A 24,729-nucleotide genomic window follows, 5' to 3' on the forward strand; every position below is an offset into this window, starting at 1 on the left:
TCCCGATGAGTGGTCCAGTCTCTGCCACCTTCTGCACCCCAGGTCCCCAGTCCCCCAAGTCCCCAGGCTGTCCCCTGCTCAGAAGGGCCTCAGGGGGTAGAAAGCACTTTCCAAGGACTCAGAGCACAGTGGGTCAGGGATGGAGAACCAAGGCCAGCAGACTCCTCTGCAAGCTTATGCGACCTTAGGGATCACCCCGTCTGTGCACCCACTTTACAGAGAAGTAAGCTGAGGCCTCCTGTCCTGTAGCCCCTCCACAGTAGGGAGGGGGTCTCATCCTAGTGCCCGGTGCCCAGAGTAGTGGACACAGGGCCCAGACCCTGTCTTCTCCAGGCAGCTCTAGCGATGGCCCAGGCCAGGCAGCCCCCTGGGCACCGCTTCCATCAGCCTGGCATCTCTCCCCTCCCCGTGCTATGGGCCGGGCATGCTGCCAGGGGGTCATCATCCCCGCCCCGTGGCAGAGCTGCCCCCAAACCCCTCCTTCTCACCCCTTGTTCCTCCCCCGTGTGCACTCCCCTCTGACCCCCGGCAGGACAGTCAGTGTGTGAGTGTGTGTCTGTGTGTCTGTGTGTGTGTGCACCTGTGCCCTTGTGGGGAGGCCCAGAGGGATGGGCTCCGCATGGGAAGGGTGGGCAGGGGTCCTCCAGGATCTGAGGGGCTCTCATCCCAGAGTAAGCCCCATGGGAGGGTTGAGGCTGGCGGGGGAGGCGGGAACCGTCCCCGCTCCTCTGGACTCTGCCCACCTCCCAGCCCCAGGCAGACCCTGCCTCTCCCGGCCTCGTGACGGGTTGGACGTGGACCTGCATCAGCCCAGCTCTGCGAGGACGCCCCCGGGCTCTCCCCTCTGGACCGTGTGGGGAGGACCCGCTCAGGGTCGTTCTGGCCTCCCTCCCGCGTGGCTGCCCGGCCTCACGTTCACGGCCGGGCGCGCACACAAGACCCAGGATGCTGCGTGCACGTGACCGCGCCCCACAGAGCGCATGCGCAACGCCTACGGCTCCCGGCGCCGCTGGTCCCGTGTCCCAACCCCTGCTAACTGCTCTACGACACCCCCGCCGCGTTCCCTGAGCCGTAGGCCCACCCTCCCCCGGCAGGTGGGCTGCAGGACGCCGGGCTGGGTGGGTCGGACATCTGGGGGGACACGTGGGTCACTGAATATACCCCCACCCGCTCTCCTCGTCTCCAAGCTCCATCCCAGGGTCCAGCTCGGGGCATGGCTGGGTCAGGGGGACCTGGAGGGGGCAGTAGACACCCAGTCCAGGCAGGGAGAAGGTCAGGACCCCTTCTCCTCCTCCTCTCCCCCCACCCCACATTGGTCTCCTCACAGTACCCCGGACCCAAGGTCCAGCTTGTCCCTGGCTGCGGTCCTGGCTGGAGGAGGAGGGGCTGGAGGGGGCCCACCACCCCTATGGGCGAGTGTTGGGGGCACTTACAGTTATTAGGGAGCCCTCTGGGCACTCAGTGATTTCGCCCCACTTTGCAGGGCAGCAACGGCCCCAGCACTGAAGGCCACTCAGCTCTGAGTGACCAAGTCCAGCTGTGAACGGGGGACTCAGAATCACTGCTCTTCACCCTCACGGAGCCCGAGGTGACCAGGGACGAGGAGGCTGCCTCAGTTTCCTCCCTGTGCAGCGGGGGCTGTGGGGGTCATCTGCCTCCTCCCAGGGCTGGGCACGCTGCCTGGGGGGTCCACAGATGGCCTCTTGTCCGAGTAGCCGTTCAGGAGAGTTGTGTATCCAGAGAGGTGTGAGTGAGGGGACCAAGGGGACGCCCGCCCACCCAGCTCAGCATGAAGCTCTTGTACGTGTCGCTGTTCTGACGTCCAGGCTGGCGTGCGGGATGTAGCATCGCCCACCTGCTGGATGGAGCGAGGCAGTGAGGACCTATGCTGCAGGTCCTGAGACACAGCCCTCGTGTGCCCGAGGCTCCCCGGGCTTGCCGGACGCTGAAGACGAGGTGCTGCTGGAGGCCGAGCCGATGCCAGAGATCGGCTGAGGAATCTGGGGACCTCGGGGAGGTCAACTTCCTTGGCTGTGGGGTGTGGCGTGATCTGCAGACTCCCTGACCCTGCAGAGCTCCCCGAGCCAGCATCCGGCTCCTGGGCTTCTTGGCCTTTTTGAGGGGGTGGAGTGGGGAACACTGGTCCCAAGAAGGGAAGGGCTGGGAAGGGCTGTCAGGGAGCAGTGGGAAGGCACCTTCTTTCCTGGTCATCAGGGGACTCTGGGTAAAGCTCATCTCCCCACGTCAGGCTGGTGTCCCCACTGCTGAGGTCAGGGCCCCACCTGAGCTGGTCACAGCACCTGGAGTGGGAGCTGTCCCTGGTCCTGGAGTCTGCGTTGGGGCCTGGTGGCTGGAGGGCAGGGCCAGCTCTGCAGTGGTCACACTCACTAGGAGAGAGGGTGCTCTGGGGGAACCCGTCGGTACAAATGGCTGTGACACACATTTGCGTGTGTCCTCATTGGGAGGTCAAGCATCTCTGACATACACTGACCATGTGTGTCTCCTCTCATTGGAATTGCATGCGTTTGTTCTTTGTCGCTTTAAAAAACATTGATTGGGGCTTCCCTGGTGGCGCAGTGGTTGAGAATCCGCCTGCCAATGCAGGGGACACGGGTTCGAGCCCTGGTCCGGGAAGATCCCACATGCCGCGGAGCAACTAAGCCTGTGCGCTGCAACTACTGAGCCCGTGTCCCACACCTACTGAGGCCCGTGCACCTAGAGCCCGTGCTCCACAAGGAAGAGTAGCCCCTGCTCGCCACAACTTGGGAAAGCCTGCACGCAGCAACGAAGACCCAACGCAGCCAAAAATAAGTAAGTAAATAAAACAATAAAACAAAAAATTGATTTCTGAGCGTTTTTTGGACCACAGGGAGGTTAACTTTTTTCTGGCTTTGGGTTTTGAGGAATGCTGTTCCAGTTTGTGGTTTGTTTTTCCAGCTTTCTACATTTTCTTGTTTCTATTTTGGCCACAGGAAGAGCCAAGCATTTCCTGTCTGTTTTCTGGCTTTGGTGTCACACTTAGAACAGGGTCTCTACCCTGACATTATGCATGTATTTACTAAAGGGCTTCATTTTATACATCTAATCTTTAATCCATCAGGGATTTCCCTTTCATACAACAAAAATGCTGTTTAACACCCAGAATACAAAAATTAACTACAACCTCTCAAAATATGTGTGCAGACACAAAAAGGTATCTAGTCTGTGGTTCCATTTATTTAATAAAATCCATAATAGTAAAAGAACAGAGAAGGAATGCAGATGAGGGGTGGCATTGGGCTGAGGGAGGGAGGAATGGGGAGTGAGTGCTTTGAATGAAATATTCTGCAACTAAATAGTGGTGATGGTTGCACAGCATAGTGAATGTACTTAGCGCTCATGAACTGTAACATTTAAAATGATCAAAGGCTTAAATTTTATTTAATTTAAAACCTGAAATATAAGATGCCGTAAAAATGTAAAAATAAAATAAAACTAAAAAATAACCAGACATGGGACTTCCCTGGTGGTGCAGTAGTTAAGAATCTGCCTGCCAATGCAGGGGACACGGGTTTGAGCCCTGGTGTGGGAAGATCCCACATGCCGCGGAGCAGCTTAGCCTGTGCGCCACAACTACTGAGCCTGCGCTCTAGAGCCCGCGAGCCACAACTACTGAGCCCCCATGCTGCAACTACTGAAGCCCACGTGCCTAGAGCCCATGCTCTGCAACAAGAGAAGCCGCCGCAATGAGAAGTATACGCACCGCAACTAAGAGTAGCCCCTGCTCGCCGCATCTAGACAGAGTCTGCACACAGCAACGAAGACCCAACACAGCCAAAAATAAATAAAATAAATAAATTAAAAAAAAAAATAACCAGACACAATAGCAGGGGAGGGGAAGGAAAGTCCTAGTGGGGTAACAAGCTGAAGGTGTGGCTTGAAAACTGGCATGAGGGGTGGGTCCGGAGCGGGAATCTCCCCACAAGGATGGTGAGTCCTCATCTGCTCTGGGTTGCCTGCAGGTGCAGGTGCAGGTGCAGGTGTCGGCTCTCCCTCAGGAGTGGTGGCACCTGTGCTGGCGTCAGGTTTCCATGAGGAGCAGGTGATGACTCTCCCTGCAGGGGTGCTGGGAGCTGTCTCCTGGTCTCCTGCAGGAGCTGCTCCAGATGCTGGTCCTCACTCCAGAGCTGCTGGTACGACTGACGTTGCTGTTGGCTGCAGCTCTGGAGCTGCTGGGGGAGGTGGCGCTTCAGCTGCAGGTGGCCATTCCTCAGGCTCTGGAGCTGCCTCTACTTCTGCACTGACTCTGCACCTGCACCTGTCTCCTGTGAATGGACAGGAACTGGAGTTGAAGCCACCGCTAGTTCCTGAGCTGATGCTGGAGCTGTGAGAGGAGCAGAGAGCACTCACACACCTGCCTTTCCGGGGTCTTTTTACATATTCTGCTGTAAAAATGTATTTTATGTACTCTATTTACATAATCTACATTTATCCCTATTACAGTCAAATCAGTAGATTAATGGAGAACGGAGAGAACGTATTTTTCAACATGTATTAGAAATGAGAAAAACATTCCATATTGCTCAATGAGATAGAGATTATTTGTAACAGCACAAAATTGTAAATAATGTCAAATTAGGGGGGCAATTAAATAAACTAATTTATCCATACATTGAAATACCATGTGTTAGTTTTTTAAAAGAAGAATGGGATAAATCTACATATACAAACATGATCATCTACACTTTTTGTTGAGTGAAAATGTCAGGTTTCAGAACGTGACTTGAATGATGGTAACATTTAGGGGAAAATAACATCACATTACTGGATTCATCTTATGATGTATATTTTAAAATTTGGGTGTGATTTGGTATTTTGTTTAATTTTTGCATGTGTATTCTTAAATCAATTTGGTCTTGTATCAGTTAGCTTTTGCTGTGTAACAAACAATTCCAAAACAACTCCCAGTTGTTAAAGCAGTGGGTTGGCTGACTGGTTGGTTCTTCTGCTGCTCTTGGCTTGGCTCATGCATGAAGCTGTTTCAACCAGCAAGTCAGCTGAGATTTGGGCTCAGATGGGAGGGCAGTGCCTCTCTATCCATGTGGCCCCTCATTCTGCAGGAAGCTAGCTCGGGGTTCTTCACATGATGGTCTCAGAGTTTCCAGTAACAAGAATGACCGAGGTCCAGTGCACGTACATTTTAAAGCCTCTGCTTTAAAGAAAGTTTGTTAATATTTCATTAGTCAAAGTAAATCACATGGTGTTTTAACAATACCTAGGATTTGTTTTATCAGGTGTAGCAATCCACACAGACGTAAGAATGTCATGAAGGAAGACGATCTTATTACAGAGTCCCCTCAACACGGGAGGCTCCAATGCCATACAGGGCCCCACGGGGGAGCACTGAGGCGAGACGGGCAGAGAGAGGAGAAATCCAAGTGGGAGCCTTTATTGTGGTTTGGGGGGGAAGGGGAGGAGGAACAATTTTGAAAAACACCCCAGCATTCCATTCTTCCTAACAAGGTCTGCCCTCGGGACAAACTATTTAACAAGAGCCTCGCTGACTGGGGGAAGGAAACACCCACCTCCAGCAGCTCCTGCCTTCCCAGTGGAGGAAGGGAAACACCCAACAACGACCCCTCTGGCTTCCTCGTGGGAGAAGGGAAACAACTCTAGCCATCCTGTCCCACCTGAGGAGCACAGGAAAGCTCATCATCTGGAGGCAAAGGGTCCCTGAAAGAGGGGGACCTGACCACAGACTCTAGAAGTCTGCTCCTCTCCCGACCCCTCACCACACGGCAGGCACTAAAGCCCTGTCACAGCAGTTCCTTTTACCCAGGGCATCACGTCCAGCCAGCAAGAGACATTACGACATACGAACATACGAAAATGAAAAACACAGTTTGAAGAGGCAGAGCAGGCATCAGACCCAGATATGGCAAGGATGTTGGAACTACGAGGCCAGGAACAACTATGCTTAATGTACTAAGGGCTGTAAAGCCCCCAACCCCGACCAAACCCAAGGATATGGTGACAACCCCTTAAAACCTACCCCAGGGTAAACTGGGGAGGACATCCTTGGAAGGAAAGGATGGTGGATGCTGGTCACAAGAAGGAAAGCATATTGGTCCAGCCGGCAGCATGGGCACAAGCGCACACCTTTAATTTAATGCCTTGACCTTCCTAGACAAAGGAGAAACATTCAAATTTAAAATGTTTATCTTGTAATAAGGTGACTGTTTTAGAGGTGGAAGAGGAATGGCACAGAGGGAATATTTTATGCTTTGATTCTCACAGTGGCTACAGGTGTGAGGAATGCCTCGAAGAGGGGACAGATCTTGAGTGACTCTTGTGATATAGTCACTGTAATTTACCAGACCAGGACACTGAGGTTTGCTTAGGAAACACCGAGAACTGGGACAGAAATGGAAATTTTAAAGTAAGATATAGAATTTATGGATATTATTGAGATTTAAGATTAAAGTTTACTAATTGGCACTGTATTTGCTGAATGCATATCTGTGCTAAAGCTGAATAGAAATGTTCAATGTCCAAGATAAAGTCTGGTAGGCGACTCTCCATGGCACACGTAGCTGTAAAAGAGTTTCTCTCAAATAATTCATCTTAGAGTTGGTCCCCTCTGTTTTTTACATTCTACTAGTGCATCACTTTCCCCAGGGAGATATCTGCTGAGGCATTTTATATGGTTGTGTTGGATCAATAGATAAATGGGAAAGAACTGGCATCTTAACAATACACAAGAGGAAAAGACATAAATTAGAAACAAGAAGTTGGAACAGGGACTTCCCAGGTGGCGCAGTGGTTAAGAATCCACCTGCCAATGCAGGCGACATGGGTTCGAGCCCTGGTCCGGGAAGATCCCACATGCTGCGGAGCAAGTAAGCCCGTGTGTCACAACTGTTGAGCCTGTGCTCTAGAGCCCACGAGCCACAACTACTGAAGCCCACGTGCCTAGAGCCCGTGCTCTGCAACAAGAGAAGCCACTGCAGTGAGAAGCCCACGCGCTGCAACGAAGAGTAGCCCCCGCTCGCCACAACCAGAGGAAGCCCACGCATAGCAACAAAGATCCAACGCAGCCAAAAATAAAAATAAATTAAAAAAAAAGAAGTTGGAACAAATATTTGTATCTCATGTCACAGGCAAAGTGGCTCAGCCCCCTTATATAAAGAGCTCTTAGAAATTGAGAAAAAAAAAGCAGTCATACAGAAAAAAATGTGCAAAAGCAGACACTTTGCAAAAAAAAGTATGGTCTTAAAACAGGTGAAAACATGCCCTGTCTTTTTCATAATATGACAAAATGATCAAATCCATAAATTAGAAAGGGCTGTGTAGAAACAGGAACTTTTATTCATTGTTGATGGAATACAAGTTTCTTTCCAATGGAGGCAGTTTGGCCATATCTGTCAAAATTACAAATATATTTACCCTCTGACTCAGCAACTCCAGTTCAGGGAATTCATCCCGTAGAAACACCTCTACCCTTGACATGTGTACATGTTATTCACTGCACCTGCCTCATAAAAGCAAAAGATTGGAAGCATCTCAGTTCCCTCCAGTAGGGGACAGGATAAATGAATGATGACCAGCCACACGATAAAACACAGTGTAATTGAGGAAGAAAATAAGGAAGAAGAGTGAAGGGAGGAAGATCTTTGAGTACTGATCTGGAAAGATCTCCCCTGGTCTTGATTGCTGGCAGGGCTGACCCTCACTGGACAGTCCCTCAGACTTCAGGCTGCCATTCTCAAGCACCTGGAGAAGTGCCTTGACCTGTGTGTCATTAATGCCCTGGTCTCTGCGGCTACTGGGGGTCAGAGCCCAGGATTTCCGGCCCAGCTCATCCACTGACCAGAAGGGGGACTCCATCCAGTCCCCTGACAGAACACTGTCTAGTTCCCCTAAAGAACTCAAGCCCTGCTCTCCGGGATTCCAGCAGGAAGACAGATAGTGGGGAGTTCTTTCTTGTGTGTCTCAGAGGATCAAGACCAACTTCACAGAGGAACCTTAGGAACAAATATCCGACACGAGTTTTATGGAGGACAAAACCTCCATAAAACCTCCAGACCGTGGATCCCACATCCCCTCCACCACAGTCCCCACCTGGCTTGGTCCTGAGCTGCTGCACAGGGATGCCTGCAGGACCCGCTGCCCCCAGCTGGGCTGGGGCACGTGCCTGTGACCCGATTTCCTCATCTAACCCCTGCTCCAGTCAGCTCCGTGCGAGCAGGGACTGCGTTTGTTCATTGCTGTACACTCAGCCCTCCATCAGTGCCCGGTACATAGTAGACACTTAACATGTCAGTGAGTCATCTGATCCTCCCAACAGCCCCATGAGATGAGTGCTGTTATTTACAGATGAGAGACCTGGAACACACACTCTTGGATTCATTCATTCATTCATTCAGCAGCTGTGTACTGCTCCCACTGTGTGTGGGCACCTGGAATACAATGGTGAACCCCAGACACCATCCCTCGGAGGTCACAGCCTAACAGGTGGGACAGCACCTCACCTGCAGACAGTAAGTGGGGGCTATAAAGCTAGTCCATCTCTAGCACAAGATCTTGCAGGAGCGTGGAGCTGGAGCTAGCTCTGGAACCAGCTGCAGAGCGAGAGCCCCTTCCAGCTCCACACTTGGACCAGTCCAGGGTTAGAGTACCCCTGGCTTCCACTCCGGAGCTGAGCCACCTCCATCACAGCTCTCACACGACTGCCTGAGTTAGCGTCAGACCCAACACGACAGACAAATCTGGAGCCAACTCTAGTATTACCTACTGTGAAAGGCTGTGGGATTTTTCTTTCATTGGGAAGGTCCACGGAAAGGCAGTCAGGTCGGTGAACTGCTTCAGCACCATCTTGAGATCGAGAACTGGCTCCAGCACCAGGTCTATTACATCTGAAGAGCTAGATCCAGCTGCAGAAGCAGATCCAAAACTGAAGGCAGATCTCGAACTAGAGGCATTTCACCATTAGATTCGGTGCCACCTTCAGCAGCGCTCACAGCAGGAACCAACCTCATTATCTGTTCCAGCAGCAGCTCTGGAGCTACAGTCAGCTTCTGCGCCAGCTCCAGAGGGAGAGCTGGCACCACCACGGGATCTCTCACCTCCTGTGGAGCTACAGCAGGACCTGACACCAGCTAGACAGCTTAGCTGGCCCAGCTACAGAGCTAGAGCCCCCTCCAGCTCCAACATTTGGACCAGCTCCAGAGCTAAAGCCATTTCCATCATCAGCTCTTACACCAAATCTGGCAACACTGCCAGAGTTACAGTCAGCCCCAGAACTAGAGCCGATTCTCTATCAGCTCAATCACTACTGCCTGAGACAGAGCCCGTCCAGCCCCAGCTCAGCCCAGGCACCAGCGCCAGTGGTAAAGCCAGCGTGCGCACCAGCCAGCTCCAGCTCCACCCCAGAGCTGCCCTTCACCTCCCCTGTGAGGGCAGCATTTTTTTCTCTTTTCTATGCTTTATGACTTTTATATGTAATGTGTTTAAATTTAGATTCAATAAAATTTAACCTTTTATCACTTTAAGGTGTACAATGCAGAGGCGTGAACTACATCCTCTATGCCGTGCACCATCACTGCTCTCTAGCTCGAGAATGTTTCGGCACCCCAACAGGGACCCTGTACCCATGAAGCAGTCGCCCCCCACCTTCTGACAACCAGGACTCTGCTTCTTCTCTCTGTGCATTTCCCTCTCCCTGGCACGTAGCTCCCAGCAGAGCACGGCTCACCTTCCCTCTGCCCCGCCCCGCCAGGGGTGAAGACCCACCTTCACCAAGGGGGTGCGGCCTCTCACAGAGCCAGCTCAATCCTCCCCACACGAAGCAGAAGAGACTCGAGATTGCCAAGGGCACCCTCCCTTTGGTCCCTAGCACTGGCCGGTCACAGGGTCTGGCTAGCTGGGTAGCTAAGCTATAGAATGGAGTGACAAAGGCTAGCTGGGCACTGTCTGCCTAACCTGCCAGCCCAGGCCACCCCAGGAACAGTTCCACCAGGAACTTCTCCTGCTGCCCATGACACAAGTCAACAGGCTGACCTGACCTCCCAGAGACCACTTGTAGTCTCAGGTGCCTCTGCTTCCTTGGATCCAAAGGACTAGCTGACTTTCCAAGGAGAGCTGCCCGTGGGCACGGAGCTCTGTCCTCCACCCAGGCGCTGCCCTCTGGGCACCTCCCCCACACCTTCCCAGGGCCAGGTCACTGCCATCTGTACCCACAGGCACACCAGAGCACCGCTCACCCAGTGGGTGTGACCACTGCAAAGCCGGCCCTTCCATCCAGTCACTAGGTCCACGGCACAGAGTTCAGGACCAGGGACAGCTCCCACTCCAAGTCCTGTGACCGGCTCAGTAGGGCGCTGACCTCACCAGTGGGGACACTGCCCTTGTGCTCAGCGTGCACGTGACCAGCTCTTCCAACTCTGCAGCGGGTCACATCAACATGAGCTGTAACCCAGAGTCCCCTGATGTCCAGGAAAACAAGGTGACTATCCTGCTCCCTAATAGCCTTTCCCAGTCTCTTCCTTCCCAGGACCAGTGCTCCCCACTCCACACCACAAAAGGGGGCTGAAGCCCCCAGAGCTGGATGCTGGCATGGGGTGCCCTGCACAGGGCAGGGCATCTGCTGACCCTGCCATTCCCCGGGTGCTGGAGTCGGCATCCTCAGCATCCCCAGAGACCTCGGGCATCAGCTCGGCCTCCGGCAGCACCTCGTCTTCAGCGTCCACCGGGCCCACGGCAGCCTGGGTCACACACAAGTAATACGTCCCAGGCTCTGCAACACAGCTCCTGACTGTCACTCTCCATCCAGCAGGTGGGCGACGCCGCATCACCCCCGTCAGCCGGGACATGAGAACAGCAACCTGTACAAGGGCTTCATGCTGAGCTGGGTGGGTGGGCGTCGCCTTGGCCCCCTTGGTCCCCTCACTCACACTCTCTGGAAACAGACGTCACCTAAACGGCTAATTTGACAAGCAGCCGTCTCTGGACCCTCCAGGGAGCGTGCCCAGCCCTGGGAGGAGGCAGATGACCCCCACAGCCCCCACTGCGCAAGGAGGAAACTGAGGCAGCCTCCTCGTGCTGGTGGGTTACTGGAGATCCATGCTTGAGGGGGCACGAATAACATGGCCACCATGCTCCCTCCAAATCCAGGATGATGTGGATCTGAGAAGACCGCCCTCTCATGTCCCACCCCACATACCCAACCTGCAGTGACCTCTGACTCCTAGCCTGGCACTCAGAGCCCTGTGTGGTCTGGTCCAGATGCCTTCCCCAGTATGCACCCCTCACCCCACTCCAGCCTCCCTACAGCCTTCATCCCCCAGGGACCCCACCAAGCCCTCCCCCTTCAGAGCCCCCTGCCTGGAGTGTCCCTCCCTGTAGCCCCCCATCCATGACAGACTCACCTCCAACCCGGCTCGAAGTCACCTCCTCCAGCTCCTGGGCAAACTCAACCTTTGGGGTCAGATTGACCAGGGTTCAACCCACAGCGGGGCCACATCACAGCCCTGCGACAGGCAAGCTTGTGTGGTGACTCTCAGTGCCTCAGTTTCCTCCAGTGAAAATGGGGTCAGTGATCCTGACCTTGGGAGTGGGTGCTGGGGATTCAAGCAGGGAGATGAAGGCACCCAAAGTGCTTGGACTCAGGGGGTCCCCTGGCTGTGGAGCCCCGCACAGGACAAGGCCTTTGAAGTCTAGCGTGGGGCTCGGCGACGTGAAGAGCAATGATTCTGAGTCCCTCCCCACCCCGCCCCGTTCACGGCTGGACTTGGTCACTTAGACCTGAGTGACCTTGACTGCTGGGGCCGCTTCTCCCCTACAGAGTGGGGCGAAATCACTGAATGCCCAGAGGGCTCCCTAATAACAGTAAGTGCCCCCAGCACTCGCTCACCTGGGTGGTGGGCCACCTCCAGCCCCTCCTCCTCCAGCCAGGGCTGCAGCCAGGGAGGGATGGGCTGGACTTCACGTCCCAGGGTCCTGCCAGGAAGACAAGGGGACAGGCACAGAGGAAGAGGGGTGGAGTGGCCTGTCCTTTCTCTCCGGAGCTGGTGTCCCCTGCTGTCTCCAGGTCCCCCTGACCCAGTGACGCACCCAGCTGGACCCTGGGAGGGAGTCTGGCGTTCAGGAAAGAGGGCTGGGGGTATATTGGGTGACTTTCCTATCCCGAGATGGCAACCCACGGGGCCAGCACCCTACGGCCTGCCTGGGTGGGGTGGGGGTGATCCCAAGGCTCAGGAGACGTGGGGCTCACAGAGCAGCTGGCGGGGCTGGGGACACGCAGGACCCGCCGCGTGGAGAGCCGCTGGTGCTGGGCATGCGCCGTGGGGCGGGGTCACGTGTACGCGCTGGCGGCGGGGCGGGCGTGCGCGCCCAGCTGCGGACCCGAGACCTGGCTGCCCTGCAGGAGGGCGGCCCACGCGCCTCGGAGCCAGTGCCCTCCACACCCACCCAGGATGGAGAGCCCCGACCGCGTCCACGCTGAGCTAGACGAACGCAGTTCCGTGCCAGCCGCTCACGGGGTAGCTGGGAAACTAAGGCGCCGTGAGGTGGGGACAGGCCGGGACACAGGAGGTGGGCGGATTCCAGAGGAGCCGGGAGGGTTACCGCCCCCCAAGCCAGGGAGTTCGCTTTGGGATTTAGAGCCCCTATGACCTTGGGGGAACCCTGTCTACCCCCTCCCACGTAGGGTCCTTTCCTCTGGGCCTCCCCACGCCTGACACAGGCGCGCGCGTGCACACACACACACACACACACTGCCCAGCTCGATGGGAAGTGCACACACTGGGGAGGTGCCGGCGGGGGAGAGAAGAAAGAGGTTGTAGGCAGCTCTGTCATGAAGCAACCCTCCAACTGGGCATGCGTGAGTGTCTGAACTGTGACCTTTCGACATCACAGGGCCCAAAATGGCATCACATCACCCTTAGATCATGCAAATGCTGCCATTTTTTGGAACATCCGTCCCGTGAGGAAGCCTGTAGCTTAGTTTCGGCTTTGCGGAACCAATCACCTTCCTCCAGGCTCCCCACGCCTCCGGCCACCCAGCTTCTTCATCCCGTACTATTTCGAGTCCCTCGCCTTCGGGGAGGCGGATTTGAGACTTGCTCTCCTCTCTCCTGCTTGGTGCCTCCCGAATACCTGAATAAACCCTTTCTCTAGTGCAAACCTCGGTGTCTTTGTGCCTTGTTTGGTTGTGGGGTGGGACGGGTGCAGTCACGGACCCTGGGGCTGAGACCTAATGGGGGGAGGGGAGGAAGCGCTGGGAATGTTGGTGTTGAGGGTGCTTGGGAGTGACCCGTCCGGCTGGAAGGTCCTGCCCTGGCCTTGCCCCATCCCCACCCATTCTTTGTTCTGGCCACGCCCAGCTGGAGGCTCCCCGCGCACAGCAGACATCGCTCCGCCCCCACCCGCCTACTGGCCCGCCCCTGCCCCGCCCACCCCGCCCCCCAGCTCCGTGCCATCCAGGACCGAGGAGGGGGGGCGCCCAGAATCTCCTGCCTGTTTGCTCTCCCTCCTGACATGGAGCCCCTTCTTCTCAGTCAGGAAAGCACATCTGGGGCAGCTCAGCGTCTCAGGGACCACCTTGAATGTGCTCCACCCAGGTGAAGTTCTCAGTTGAACAGCAGGACACTTTTGAGCTTGTGTGAGCAGAAGAGACCTTCACAATGCACAACGGGGGCCTCACGGAAGGTGCCAGAAGGTCAGAGCATCAGGCAGGGGGCAATGGAGCAGGCCACAGCACCCAGAGGACACCTTAGGGTCCTCCAGCAGTTACCACTCCACTGGCCATGTGCCAGCCTCCAGCCCACACGTCCAGCACGTTCAGCTTCTGGGGGGGGGGGGCTCTGCCTTGGTGATCTTGGAAGGGCATTACCACTCGAGCCTCAGTTTCCTCACCTGTGAAATGGGAATAGCAGCCGACCCTACCTGGTGGCATGAAGACAAGTTCAATGACTTTGCACTTGGAGAGACCCTGTACATCCTACGAGCTCAACAGCACAGGAAGAGAAATGGGCCAGGATCCTTGATCCCTCCCTGGCTGAAAGAAGGCCCTGGGGCCGTTGGGAGGGTTGGTCTCAGCTGGAAATTATGAAGCTCAGATGATTGCACTGATGATGATAAGAACCCCCATTTCTGAGCTGCAACTATGTGCCTGGCACCATGCCAGACTTTTGGAACAACTTCTCATCTATGAGAAAGATGCTGCTGTCATCCCATTTTACAGATGAGGAAACTGAGGCCCCCAAATGGAAGCAACTTGCCCAGGGCCCAAATCTGGCTGACTCCCGATGTGGCAATAATCCCTTCCCACCCAGAACCCAGGTCTGTTGTCCACAAGGATTCAAACAGCATGGAAATACGGAAGAAAGAATTTGAAGAAGGCTACAGTTCAGTGTACTGGAGGGGGTTTATGCTGATTCGTTTAAAGCCATGGTAATTTAAAAAGAATAATTGCTGGACTTCCCTGGTGGCACAGTGGTTAGGAATCCGCCTGCTAATGCAGGGGACACGGGTTCGAGCCCTGGTCTGGGAAGACTCCACATGCCACGGAGCAACTAAGCCCATGCACCACAACTACTGAGCCTGCACTCTAGAGCCCATGAGCCACAACTACTGAGCCCGCGTGCCACAACTACTGAAGCCCGTGCGCCAAGAGCCCGTGCTCCACAACAAACAGTAGCCCCCGCTCGCCGCAACTAGAGAAAGCCTGCATGCAGCAACGAAGACCCAACGCAGCCAAAAATAAATAAATAAATGTATTAAAAAAAAATAATAATAATAGTTGCTACGTTTTTTCACCAGGGATGGTGGATGGACGGCGAATGATGAATCCAAGTCCGTGAGAATTTTACACGACTGCATGTTTGTGGGAAGTGGCCGGGACTCGCCCACCAAAGTCATCATCCGAGGCAAGATTCTCCTCCAGAAAACACCACTGATCACCACCACTCACACCACCCTGTGCCCACTGGTGCCCGTGGAAGCCAAGATGCTGATGAGTGGAGAGATGGGGTGGGGAGTGCCCGCCAGGGAGGACAGGACCCCTGAGCTCCAGGATGCCACAGTGTGGGACGGGGGTCAGGAGTGATCCAAGTCAGGGAGATGGGATTCTAACTCCAGCTCAGCCTCTTTCTAGCTGGTGATCCAGCCAAGGCTCTGAGCCTCAGTTTCCCCATCTGTGAAATGGGGAAATCACTGGGCCTGCCTGATGAGTTGTTGGGAGAATTACCCGAGAGATGACGTGTGGATCTCTTGCCCGGTACCTGGAATGTGTTAAGAGCCCCCTGCCAGGCTCACAGTGGTCCTCGAAGGCGCGGGGTACAGGAAGTCCCTCCTCAGGTGCCCCTCCTGCAGCCCTGCCCCCAGGAATAGGCAGCATTATTTGAAGAAGGTCCAGGAGGACAGCACAGTGCAGGGGAAGGAGGCTCAGCAGTGGAAGGGCAGCTGGAAGGTCTCGTGCCGCCACGCAGGGCTTGTGCTGTGACCCCCTCGGACCCCACCCTAAATAGAGGCTCATCTCGTGTGGACTCCTGCCTCTGTGGTTTCATTCACTCCCTCCTTCCCTCACTCAGCATATTGCCTCGCCCCTACCACGTGCCACGCTTCGTCGGTGAGGACCACCCTCCACAGTGGGGGTGGACCACATCCAGTCAGTTGAAGGCCTTTCAGAGAGCAGCCTGAGGTCCCCCTACGAAGAGGGAGTTCTGCTTCCAGAATGCCTTCAGACTCAAGCTGCAATGCCAACTCTTGTCGGTCTCCAGCCTGCCGGCCCACCAGCAGCTTGTGGACCTGCCAGCCTCCAAAATCACATGACCTAATTCCTTAAAATGAATCTCTGTCTATAAGTATGCACATCCTACTGCTTCTGTTTGTCTAGAGAACCCAGATTAATACACGCTTTGTACTTACAGTGGCTCTATAGGAAGAGAATCTAAAGGACAAGTTTACTGACTGGCTCTGGGGTTTCAGTTAATGGTTCCTGAATCTGATGAGATGGAAATGCGCTGATGATTCTATTTCCAGTAGTGAAGAAACTCTGACAGTCGCAAGCAAGATGTGCAAAACAGCACCACTGGAGCCTCAATCAAATCTGTATAAGAGGCAAAGTTCTGGGTGATCATGCATTTGATGCTATGGGGCATTTCTGTCAAACTTAACAAGCATAATGAGGTTGGCTCCTAACCATCCTGGACAAAGTGGAGAAGAAGAGATGAGATCGGGGATCTGAGTTCCCAGTTCACATGCTGCATAAGTGACCTACGAGTGTCTATGTTTGCGTGGCCCTGCTGACACCTTGACTTCAGGCTTTTAGCCTTCAGAACTGTGAGAGGACATATTTCTGTTGTTTTAAGCTACCCGGTTTGTAGCACTTTGTTACGGCAGTCCAAGGAAACTAAAGCAATCCAAATATTTGGAATGCTGTAACTGGCAAACAGGGATAGTTCCGGTCCTTTTGATTGTGATATAATTTACATACAATAAACGCATCAAATATGTTTGGCAATTGCAATACACCCTTTAATCACCTTTAACAGGATGAAAAACATTTCTATCAGCCACCAAATTTCCCTTCTGCCCATTTTCCAGACAACTACTGCCACCTCCCTCAGTGGCGGCCACTGTCCGATACAAATCACCACAGAGTGGCGTGCCATGTCCATGCACAGGCAAAACCACTCTAGTTTTTCATTGCCCATGAAAAATATTTGAATGATCCATCAGTACGCCAGAAAAGAAGGTCAGCAAATTTCCCAGAGTTGAAATTGTGCTGCTCATTTCATTCTTACTACAAAACTATGTATCTAGAAACAAATGACTAAAGAATAACAACGAGAAACAAAACTCACTACCTCAACTTATAAATTTGTAAAAGACTTTTAAATAACTCTGACTTAAGGAGAAGATGAAAGCAGACTATTTCAAAATGAGTGACAATGTAGACCCTGGCTATAAAGGTCCAAGGGACACAATTTATGCTCTACTCAAAGGGAAAGTTGAAGCCGTATGCTTTTCTTAGAAACAAATAGCATTCGAAATAAATGACCCTGTTAACCAAGCACCCTATTCAAGAATGCTAGAAAAAAGTAAAATTAAAGTTAAATTAAAGGAACAAATAAGCATAAAAGTTGAAACGACCATTTAAAAAGTAAAAAACAGCAGGCCAGATGCTTCTTTTAAAAAATAAAATAAAACAGATAATCTCTGACCTTGTATAAAAAGATCAGAAAAAAGCAGAGAGAAAGCACAAATTGACAGCAAGAAATAAGAAGATATGATTTTCTATATAGAGATGTAACATTATTTTAAAACTGCAATGTTGTTCTTTTTGCCAATAAATTTGAAAATCAATATGAAATGGAAGGTTTTCCAAGAAAATGTAAATGATCAAAATTCACTCAAGAAGTGGAAAACTTGAATAAATTACAATAGAAGGAACTCTATGTACCATAGAAGGAAATAGAAAGCCTCATCAAATATTTACTGCCATACATTATACTAGATTCACAGGGTTTATAAGCAAATACAAAGTCCAAGATTATTCAAACATCCCAGAGCCTAAAAAATAATGAAGAGTTCTAAATTCAATCTACTAGACTATCTAGACCACAATGCCAAATTCTACTGAGAAGATTCAAAAAAGAAACCATAGATCAATCTTACTGGTGAATATGACATAAATAATAAATCAGTATGCTAAAACAATATACCACGACCAAGTAGGATTTACTTCAGGTTTGTGAGGATAATTAAACTCAGAAATAATTACTGCAACTCACTTATATTAATAATATGAGAGAAGTTATGTGATCATCATCACAGTAGATTACAAAACAACTTGACAAAACTCAAAATCCATTACTGAGCTGATGAAAAAACCCTACAGTTCTCGTTAAGCAAGACTAGAAGGGGGCTTCCCTGGTGGCGCAGTGGTTAAGAATCCCCCTGCCAATGCAGGGGACATGGGTTCGAGCCCTGGTCCGGGAAGATCCCACATGCCGCGGAGCAACTAAGCCCGTGCACCACAGCTACTGAGCCTGTGCTCTAGAGCCCGCGAGCCACAACCACTGAGCCCAAGTGCCACAACTACTGAAGCCCATGCGCCTAGAGCCCGTGCTCCGCAACAAGAGAAGCCACCGCAATGAGAAGCCCGCACACCGCAATGAAGAGTAGCCCCGGCTCGCCGCAACTAGAGAAAGCCCGCACACAGCAACGAAGACCCAACACAGCCAAAAATAAATAAATAAAATAAATAAATTTATAAAAAAAAAAAGACTAGAAGGAATACTAAATTTAACAAAAAGTTATCGTGAAGCAACAACAAACACTGGTTCCTATGGTGAATCACCAGTAACATCCCAGTTAAAGTAAGAAATATGAGAAGGCTGCCTCCCACGTGCCCCCCATCAGGGAAGTCCCAGAATCTCCCCATGGCAAAGTCTTGCGGGTGACAGTCTGGTCGAAAGCAGTCTGGGGAGTTTATCTTGAATCACAGTTTTATTTAAGACCAAGGAAATGTACACTTTCCACATCAGAGAATGGGAGACCCTCAGGACACTGTGCTTCAAGGTATGAGAATAATGGAAAGAAAGAGGGAAAAAGAAACCACACTGAAAAGGAAGGAAAGGGTGAAGCTCGGATTTTTTTTTTTAAATCTCAAGAGATGATTTGTTCATCAAGCTGTTTTTGAAAAAGGAATCTTGGGTGCTCTATTCCGTGAATTCTTCCATGCTTGAGAAGGGAGACAGGAACACAGGGAGGACATCGTATGAGGGTGAAGGCAAAGGTGGAGGTAAATATCTACAATCCGAGGAAACCCAAAGATCGCCAGCAAAGCACCAGAAGCGAGGGGAGAGGGATGGAACAGCACCTCCTCGACGGCCTCAGAGGGAACCAACCCACCTTGACCTCCGACTTCCGGCCTCCAAGATTACGAGACAACGCACTGCTGTTGTTTAAGCAGCAACAAAGCAGAGAGGGGCGCTTGAAGGATGGAGAGTCTTTCTTCTAACAGTCACTGTTGAGCGTTGCTCTGGAGATCCTGCAAGAACTGGGCAAAGTAAAAAAGAAGAAGGAGCAGAAGAAAAATAAAGACTTGTGGGGAGTAAAATAAAGAATAATAGCAAGTATAACGGTAACTTAGAGATAATCAGACTTGGTGTGAATAAAATTAGGCTTATACACAGACGCACACCCGAATCAACAGATCAAGGATGATGAATAAGTAGATAAATCTGTTTATTACCAACTGGCTAGCATAAGATGTCACCAAAAGGAAACATACGGCTCTCTGCATAATTGTGATTTCAGAGGCACACTGTTGTGTGTACACACCTGAAAGGAAACCGACTAGCATGAGGGTTAGGGTGAGGGTTAAAGTTAATGATGCCAAACAAGCACAGGTCATACCCTTGGATTAAAAAATAATAAATCCAGAAATGAACAAGTAAAGGATTGTACAACAAAGAAACCAAACTAACCATACCCCAAAAATGCGGGAAAAATTACTCTTCTAAATACCTTTGGATCAAAGAGGAAATAAAACCAGGCTGGTCAGAAATGAGTGATGATGTGTGCACACTGGACACAAAAGCTTGAAAGGTGGCCCAGGACCCCAAGCCCCTTCCCCACGATATGATGACATAGTCACCCTATGCTGCTGCCTAAGGAGGCAACACCGTGGGACCACCCAGAGAGGGTACAGACCACCTGGGTGGATGTCCTGTGCAGAAATGTGCATGGAATCCAAGGAAGAGTGGTTTGGGGGCTGCATAAATCCAAACATTCATACCGGAACATTCTGGGGAACAGATGACCTGTGGACACATCTCTACCAACTTGTCAGCATTGCCGAATGGAGGGAACCAAGAACAGGAAACGAGAAGAAGCTCACTCACCATGTGCCCTAAATTAGCTGGTCTGGGATCACCTACATCCAGACGGTGTGGTCTGGTCTCCCTGTTTACCATGACCCTGAGAGCTGGACAGGTGTCAGAGGGGAATGAAAAGAGAAAGTCCACAGGACTCTTAAGAAGAAATAAACAAAGAATGCTATTATTATTTTTATTATTACTTTTATTATTAAAATAATAAAAGTATTATTACTTTTATTATACTTTTATTATTACTTTATTATTAACCACTGATGTGATTATCAATCTAGAAATTTCAAGAGAATCAATTAGAAAAAAGCCAGCTAAGACTTACAAAAGATTTTAATAACATAACCAGATGCATGATATAGACACTGGATTATAATAAGTAGCTTTCTCATACACTATATGCCAGCAATAACTAATTAGTAAATGTGATAGCAGTGACCAGCAAACTACGGCCTGTGGGCCAAATCTATCCCACTGCCTGTTTTCAGAAATAAATTTTTATTTGAACACAGCTGCACTCATTTGTTCACGTACTACTTACGCCTGCTTTCGCACGATAGTGGCAGAGTTAAATAGTTATGACAGGCACTGCATGACCCATAAGCCCTAAAACATTCACTATTTGGCCCTTTGCAGAAAAAGTGGACTGACCCCTGGTAATAGGAATAAAACATACATTCACAATAGCCACAAAAACCATTAGATGCCTAGAAATGAACTTACTAACCATGGGCACTGTATATCAAAGGAAATTAGGAGGTTCTGCTTTCAGTAGTGGACAAGTACCTTATAGACGACTCACCCTCTTGCATATGCCAACTGTAAACTTTGGCCAAAATATACACTTTTTTACAAAACTACCTGAAGCCTCTAGAAAGTGACAAAAGGTGAAGATTTGGAAGGGAGTCTTCACTTGGAAGAAGAGATCTGCACTAGGAGAGATTCCTTTTACGTACAGTTGTTAGTCCGAGGCCACATGCCCATCAGCAACAGCTAAAACTCAGTAAAGAAAAAGATTCACTTCTTACTGGTTTGAAGAACAAGGGGACAAGTTTGGGGTAATCACAGCAGCTGGAAACTGCAGGGGGAAATACCAGAAATGGACAGCCAGAGAGAAGGAGCCCTGAATTCTGTGTATAAACTCAGCCCAAGTCTTTGGCTGATCTGTAAACTACTCATGGGTGGGGTAGACTTCAAGCCACCAAACTGACCCTGAAAGAATAACAGAGACTTGAGCTGCGGCCCACCACAGACGAGAGAGAGCTTGACATTTGAAGCCACCCAAGTTACTGCCTCCTAAAACAAAAGAATTAAACTTTTCCTAAAGAATCTAACAGAATATGTCTCCACAATGAATCATCACAATGTCTAGGAGACAATGAAGAATGAGTAGACGTAGGAAGAAACAGGAAATGTGTTTCCCTGAGTTGGATGAACGGAGGCATGAATAGGCAGATGAGTGGTACAATCATAACACAGAGCAAAATGTTAGTGGTAGAATCTAGGTGATAGGTATGTGAATATGCACTGTGCAATTCCTTTAAATTTTTTGTATGCTTTAAAATTTTCAAAATAAAATGTTGAGAAAAACAGATTTTAAAAATCTTTTAAGTCTTTAAAGATTTTTAAATCTTTAAGTCTTTTAAGTGGTTAAGTCTTAAAGACTTTAAGTCTTTAAGTGGTTAAGTCTTAAAGACTTAAGTCTTTAAGTCTTTAAAAAACAAAAAAACAGAAGGCTCCTTTGTGCAATTTGACAAAAGAGTTTAAAAGTTAGATGGAAATGCAACAGGCCAAGAGCAGTCAAGATACTCTTGAGAAACCATGTGGGAGGACTTACCCAATCAGATACGAAGATTTATTTATAAACCTAGAGTAACTAAGATGATGTGTTATTGCCATAAGGATAGACAAACAGACCAATGGAACACAGACTAGAGAACCCCAAAATAAACCTAGGCACATAGGGACACTTGATACTATGTGACTGATGATATTGCAAATCAGTAGGGGAAAGAACTTTTCAATAAGTTTTCGAACACATTTTCAATAAATGGTGCTCGGATAATGGTTATCCAGAGAAAGAAAAGTTAAAATGGGCCTTTACATTAAAACCACACACAAGTCAATTTCAGTAGATTAAAGACCTAAGTGTGAGGCAAAAACATAAGGCTTTTGGAGGATAACATAGGAGGCTATCTTCATGATTTCAAAGCAGGGGATGATTTCTTAAATTTACCTACATTAAAAGAGTTGAAATAGCAACATAAAAACTGGAAGAAGCTATTTTTAACATGTGTCTGATAAAGGTACTAGCATCCAAAATATGACACCTACAAATCAATAAGACACCTACAAATCAATAAGAAAAAGACAAACAATCCAAAGCAACAAGCTAGCAACACAAGCAAACCAAACCTAGGAGGTGCTTTCAGGCTGGGCCTCTCCTGCTGTCTCACGACATGGTAAAATAGGCTTTTAAGAGTTCCTTAAATTTAGGGAATTCCCTGGCTGTCCAGTGGTTAGGACTCCGCGCTTTCACTGTCGAGAGCCCAGGTTCAATCCCTGGTCAGGGAACTAAGATCCCACAAACTGGGCTGCACAGCTAAAAAAAAAAAAGAGTTCCTTAAATTTAAATGTGAACAGTTTTGAGAGTCCCTGGGCATCAGGCACTGAGATATGTACTTGGCCTCTGCCGTCAGGAGCTCACATTGTAATGGGCAAGGCCAATGGGTAATGTAGGCAGAATGGCAGACATAGCCAAAGAATACACTTAGTACTTTATGGAAATGCAGAGGGAAGAGCAATTCACTTCAACCACAGGAAGAAGCGAGGACCAAAGAAAGCTTCATAAGAAGGTGACCTTGTAGAGACCTTGAAGGATCAGTCACATTTAAAGAGAATGCAGGATTAGGAGGGAATGAAAACCCAGAGCTGGGTTTGTTTGATGAGTGATGGAAGACCCTCCAGAGGAGGAAACAAAGAGATGGCCTCATCCACGTCATCAAATCTTTGGCCAATCCCTTACCAAGACAGCAGAACCACTGGCATGCGCTACAGCCTGATAACGTGGGCTCTCTTGGGAAGTGTGTTCTCATCGGTTCCGAATCTCTGCGTGGTTCTTGGGCACAGCCACGTATCGAAGTTTCCTGAGTAAAGGTGGTCTCCGCAGCATGCGCTCATCCCACAGGTACTCGGGGGACAGCACCTTGCTGGGCTTGTGGTACAGCAGGTACCTGTTCAGGTGGCTCTCATCGTGCCACACGGCCTCGATGCCGTTGGCCTGGTCGGCCATCATCGCCTGGTGACAGGCCATGGTGAGCCGGTAAACCTCAGGGACCGACCCCCCAAAAAAGCTTCCCGCATAGTAGAAATCACCCTCATCTCTCGGAATGTAGGCCTGAGACAAGGGCCGGCGTTCATAGGTGAAGGACTGGCGATCACCCCTGTAGAAACCAGGATGGAGGGTCCCGAAGAGCGGTGCCAGGATCTCCACGCCCACATGGTCGCTGAACTTCATGTCCACGTCCAAGCACACCAGGTAATGGACCTCGCGGAGGAAGCGCTGCTGGGAGAAGTTGCTGATCATCTCCATCCGGTGCATGGATATGTCCTGCCAGCGTTTGTAGTTTCGGACCTCGAGGACCACCACCTGCCTCCCTTCCTGGAGGGGGATCTGGGGCACGTTCGCCGGCTGGTCGGTGAAGACGTAGTAGTTGACCTTGTGTCCCACCATGAAGTGCTTCTCGGCCGTCTCCAGGAAGAGCTTCAGGAAGACCACGTATCTGAAACCAACAAGCCCCCCCAGGAGAGAGAGGGTGGGTGTTAACAGAATCACACAGCAGCAAAATCATAGACTTTTAGGCAAAAACAGTTTATAAAACTTCAGCCGTACCTTGAGGACATTATGCTAAGTGAAATAAGCCAACCACAAAAAGTCAAGTGCTATATGATTTTACTTGTATGAGGTACCTAGAATAGACAAATTCACAGACCCAGAAATAGAACGGTGGTTGCCAGAGATCGGGGGAGGGGGAATGGGGAGTTAGTGTTTAATAGGCATAAAGTTTCAGTTTTGCAAGATGAGAACAGTTCTGGAGAGGGACAGTGGTGACGGTTGCACAACAACTTGACTACGTAACACTACTGAACTGTATACTTAAAAATAGGTTAGATGGTAAATTTTATGTTATGTGCATTTTACCACAATTAGAAATCAAAAAAATAAAAATAAAAACCATAGACACAGTTACAGAAAGATAGAGAAGATGAAAAGGCAGAGGGCTATATACCAGATGAAGGAACAAGAAAAAACCCCAGAAAAACAACTAAATGAAGGGAGATAGGCAACCTTCCAGAGAAAGAATTCAGAATAATGATAGTGAAGATGATCCAGGACCTCGGAATAAGAATGGAGGCAAAGATTGAGAAGATGCAAGAAATGATTAACAAAGACCTAGAAGAATTAAAGAACAAACAAACAGAGATGACCAATACAATAACTGAAATGAAAACTACACTAGAAGGAATCAATAGCAGAATAACTGAGGCAGAAGAACGGATAAGTGACCTGGAAGACAGAATGGTGGAATTCACTGCTGCGGAACAGACTAAAGAAAAAAGAATGAAAAGAAATGAAGACAGCCTAAGAGACCTCTGGGACAACATTAAACGCAACAACATTCGCATTATAGGGGTCCCAGAAGGAGAAGAGAGAGAGAAAGGACCAGAGAAAATATTTGAAGAGATTATAGTCGAAAACTTCCCTAACATGGGAAAGGAGATAGCCACCCAAGTCCAGGAAGCGCACAGAGTCCCATACAGAATAAACCCAAGGAGAAACACGCCGAGACAC

At 50.1% G+C, this 24,729-nt stretch overlaps 1 protein-coding gene across 5 annotated transcripts in view; it reads right to left on the reverse strand.

Moving 5' to 3' along the window:
- Positions 1 to 20,194: 20,194 nt before the first annotated feature.
- Positions 20,195 to 24,729, reverse strand: part of ABO (ABO, alpha 1-3-N-acetylgalactosaminyltransferase and alpha 1-3-galactosyltransferase) — a 36,867-nt gene continuing 32,332 nt past the window's right edge. For all 5 annotated transcript variants that reach the window (XM_082470616.1, XM_082470618.1, XM_082470617.1 and 2 more), the window contains one exon: positions 20,195 to 23,659. In XM_082470616.1, the coding sequence (XP_082326742.1) occupies positions 22,969 to 23,659 (691 nt within the window). In that variant the 3' untranslated portion in view covers positions 20,195 to 22,968. The remainder of the gene's footprint in view (positions 23,660 to 24,729) is intronic.

The sequence above is a fragment of the Balaenoptera physalus genome, assembly GCF_965194825.1.
Source record: "Balaenoptera physalus genome assembly, chromosome: 7".
NCBI lineage: Eukaryota > Metazoa > Chordata > Mammalia > Artiodactyla > Balaenopteridae > Balaenoptera > Balaenoptera physalus.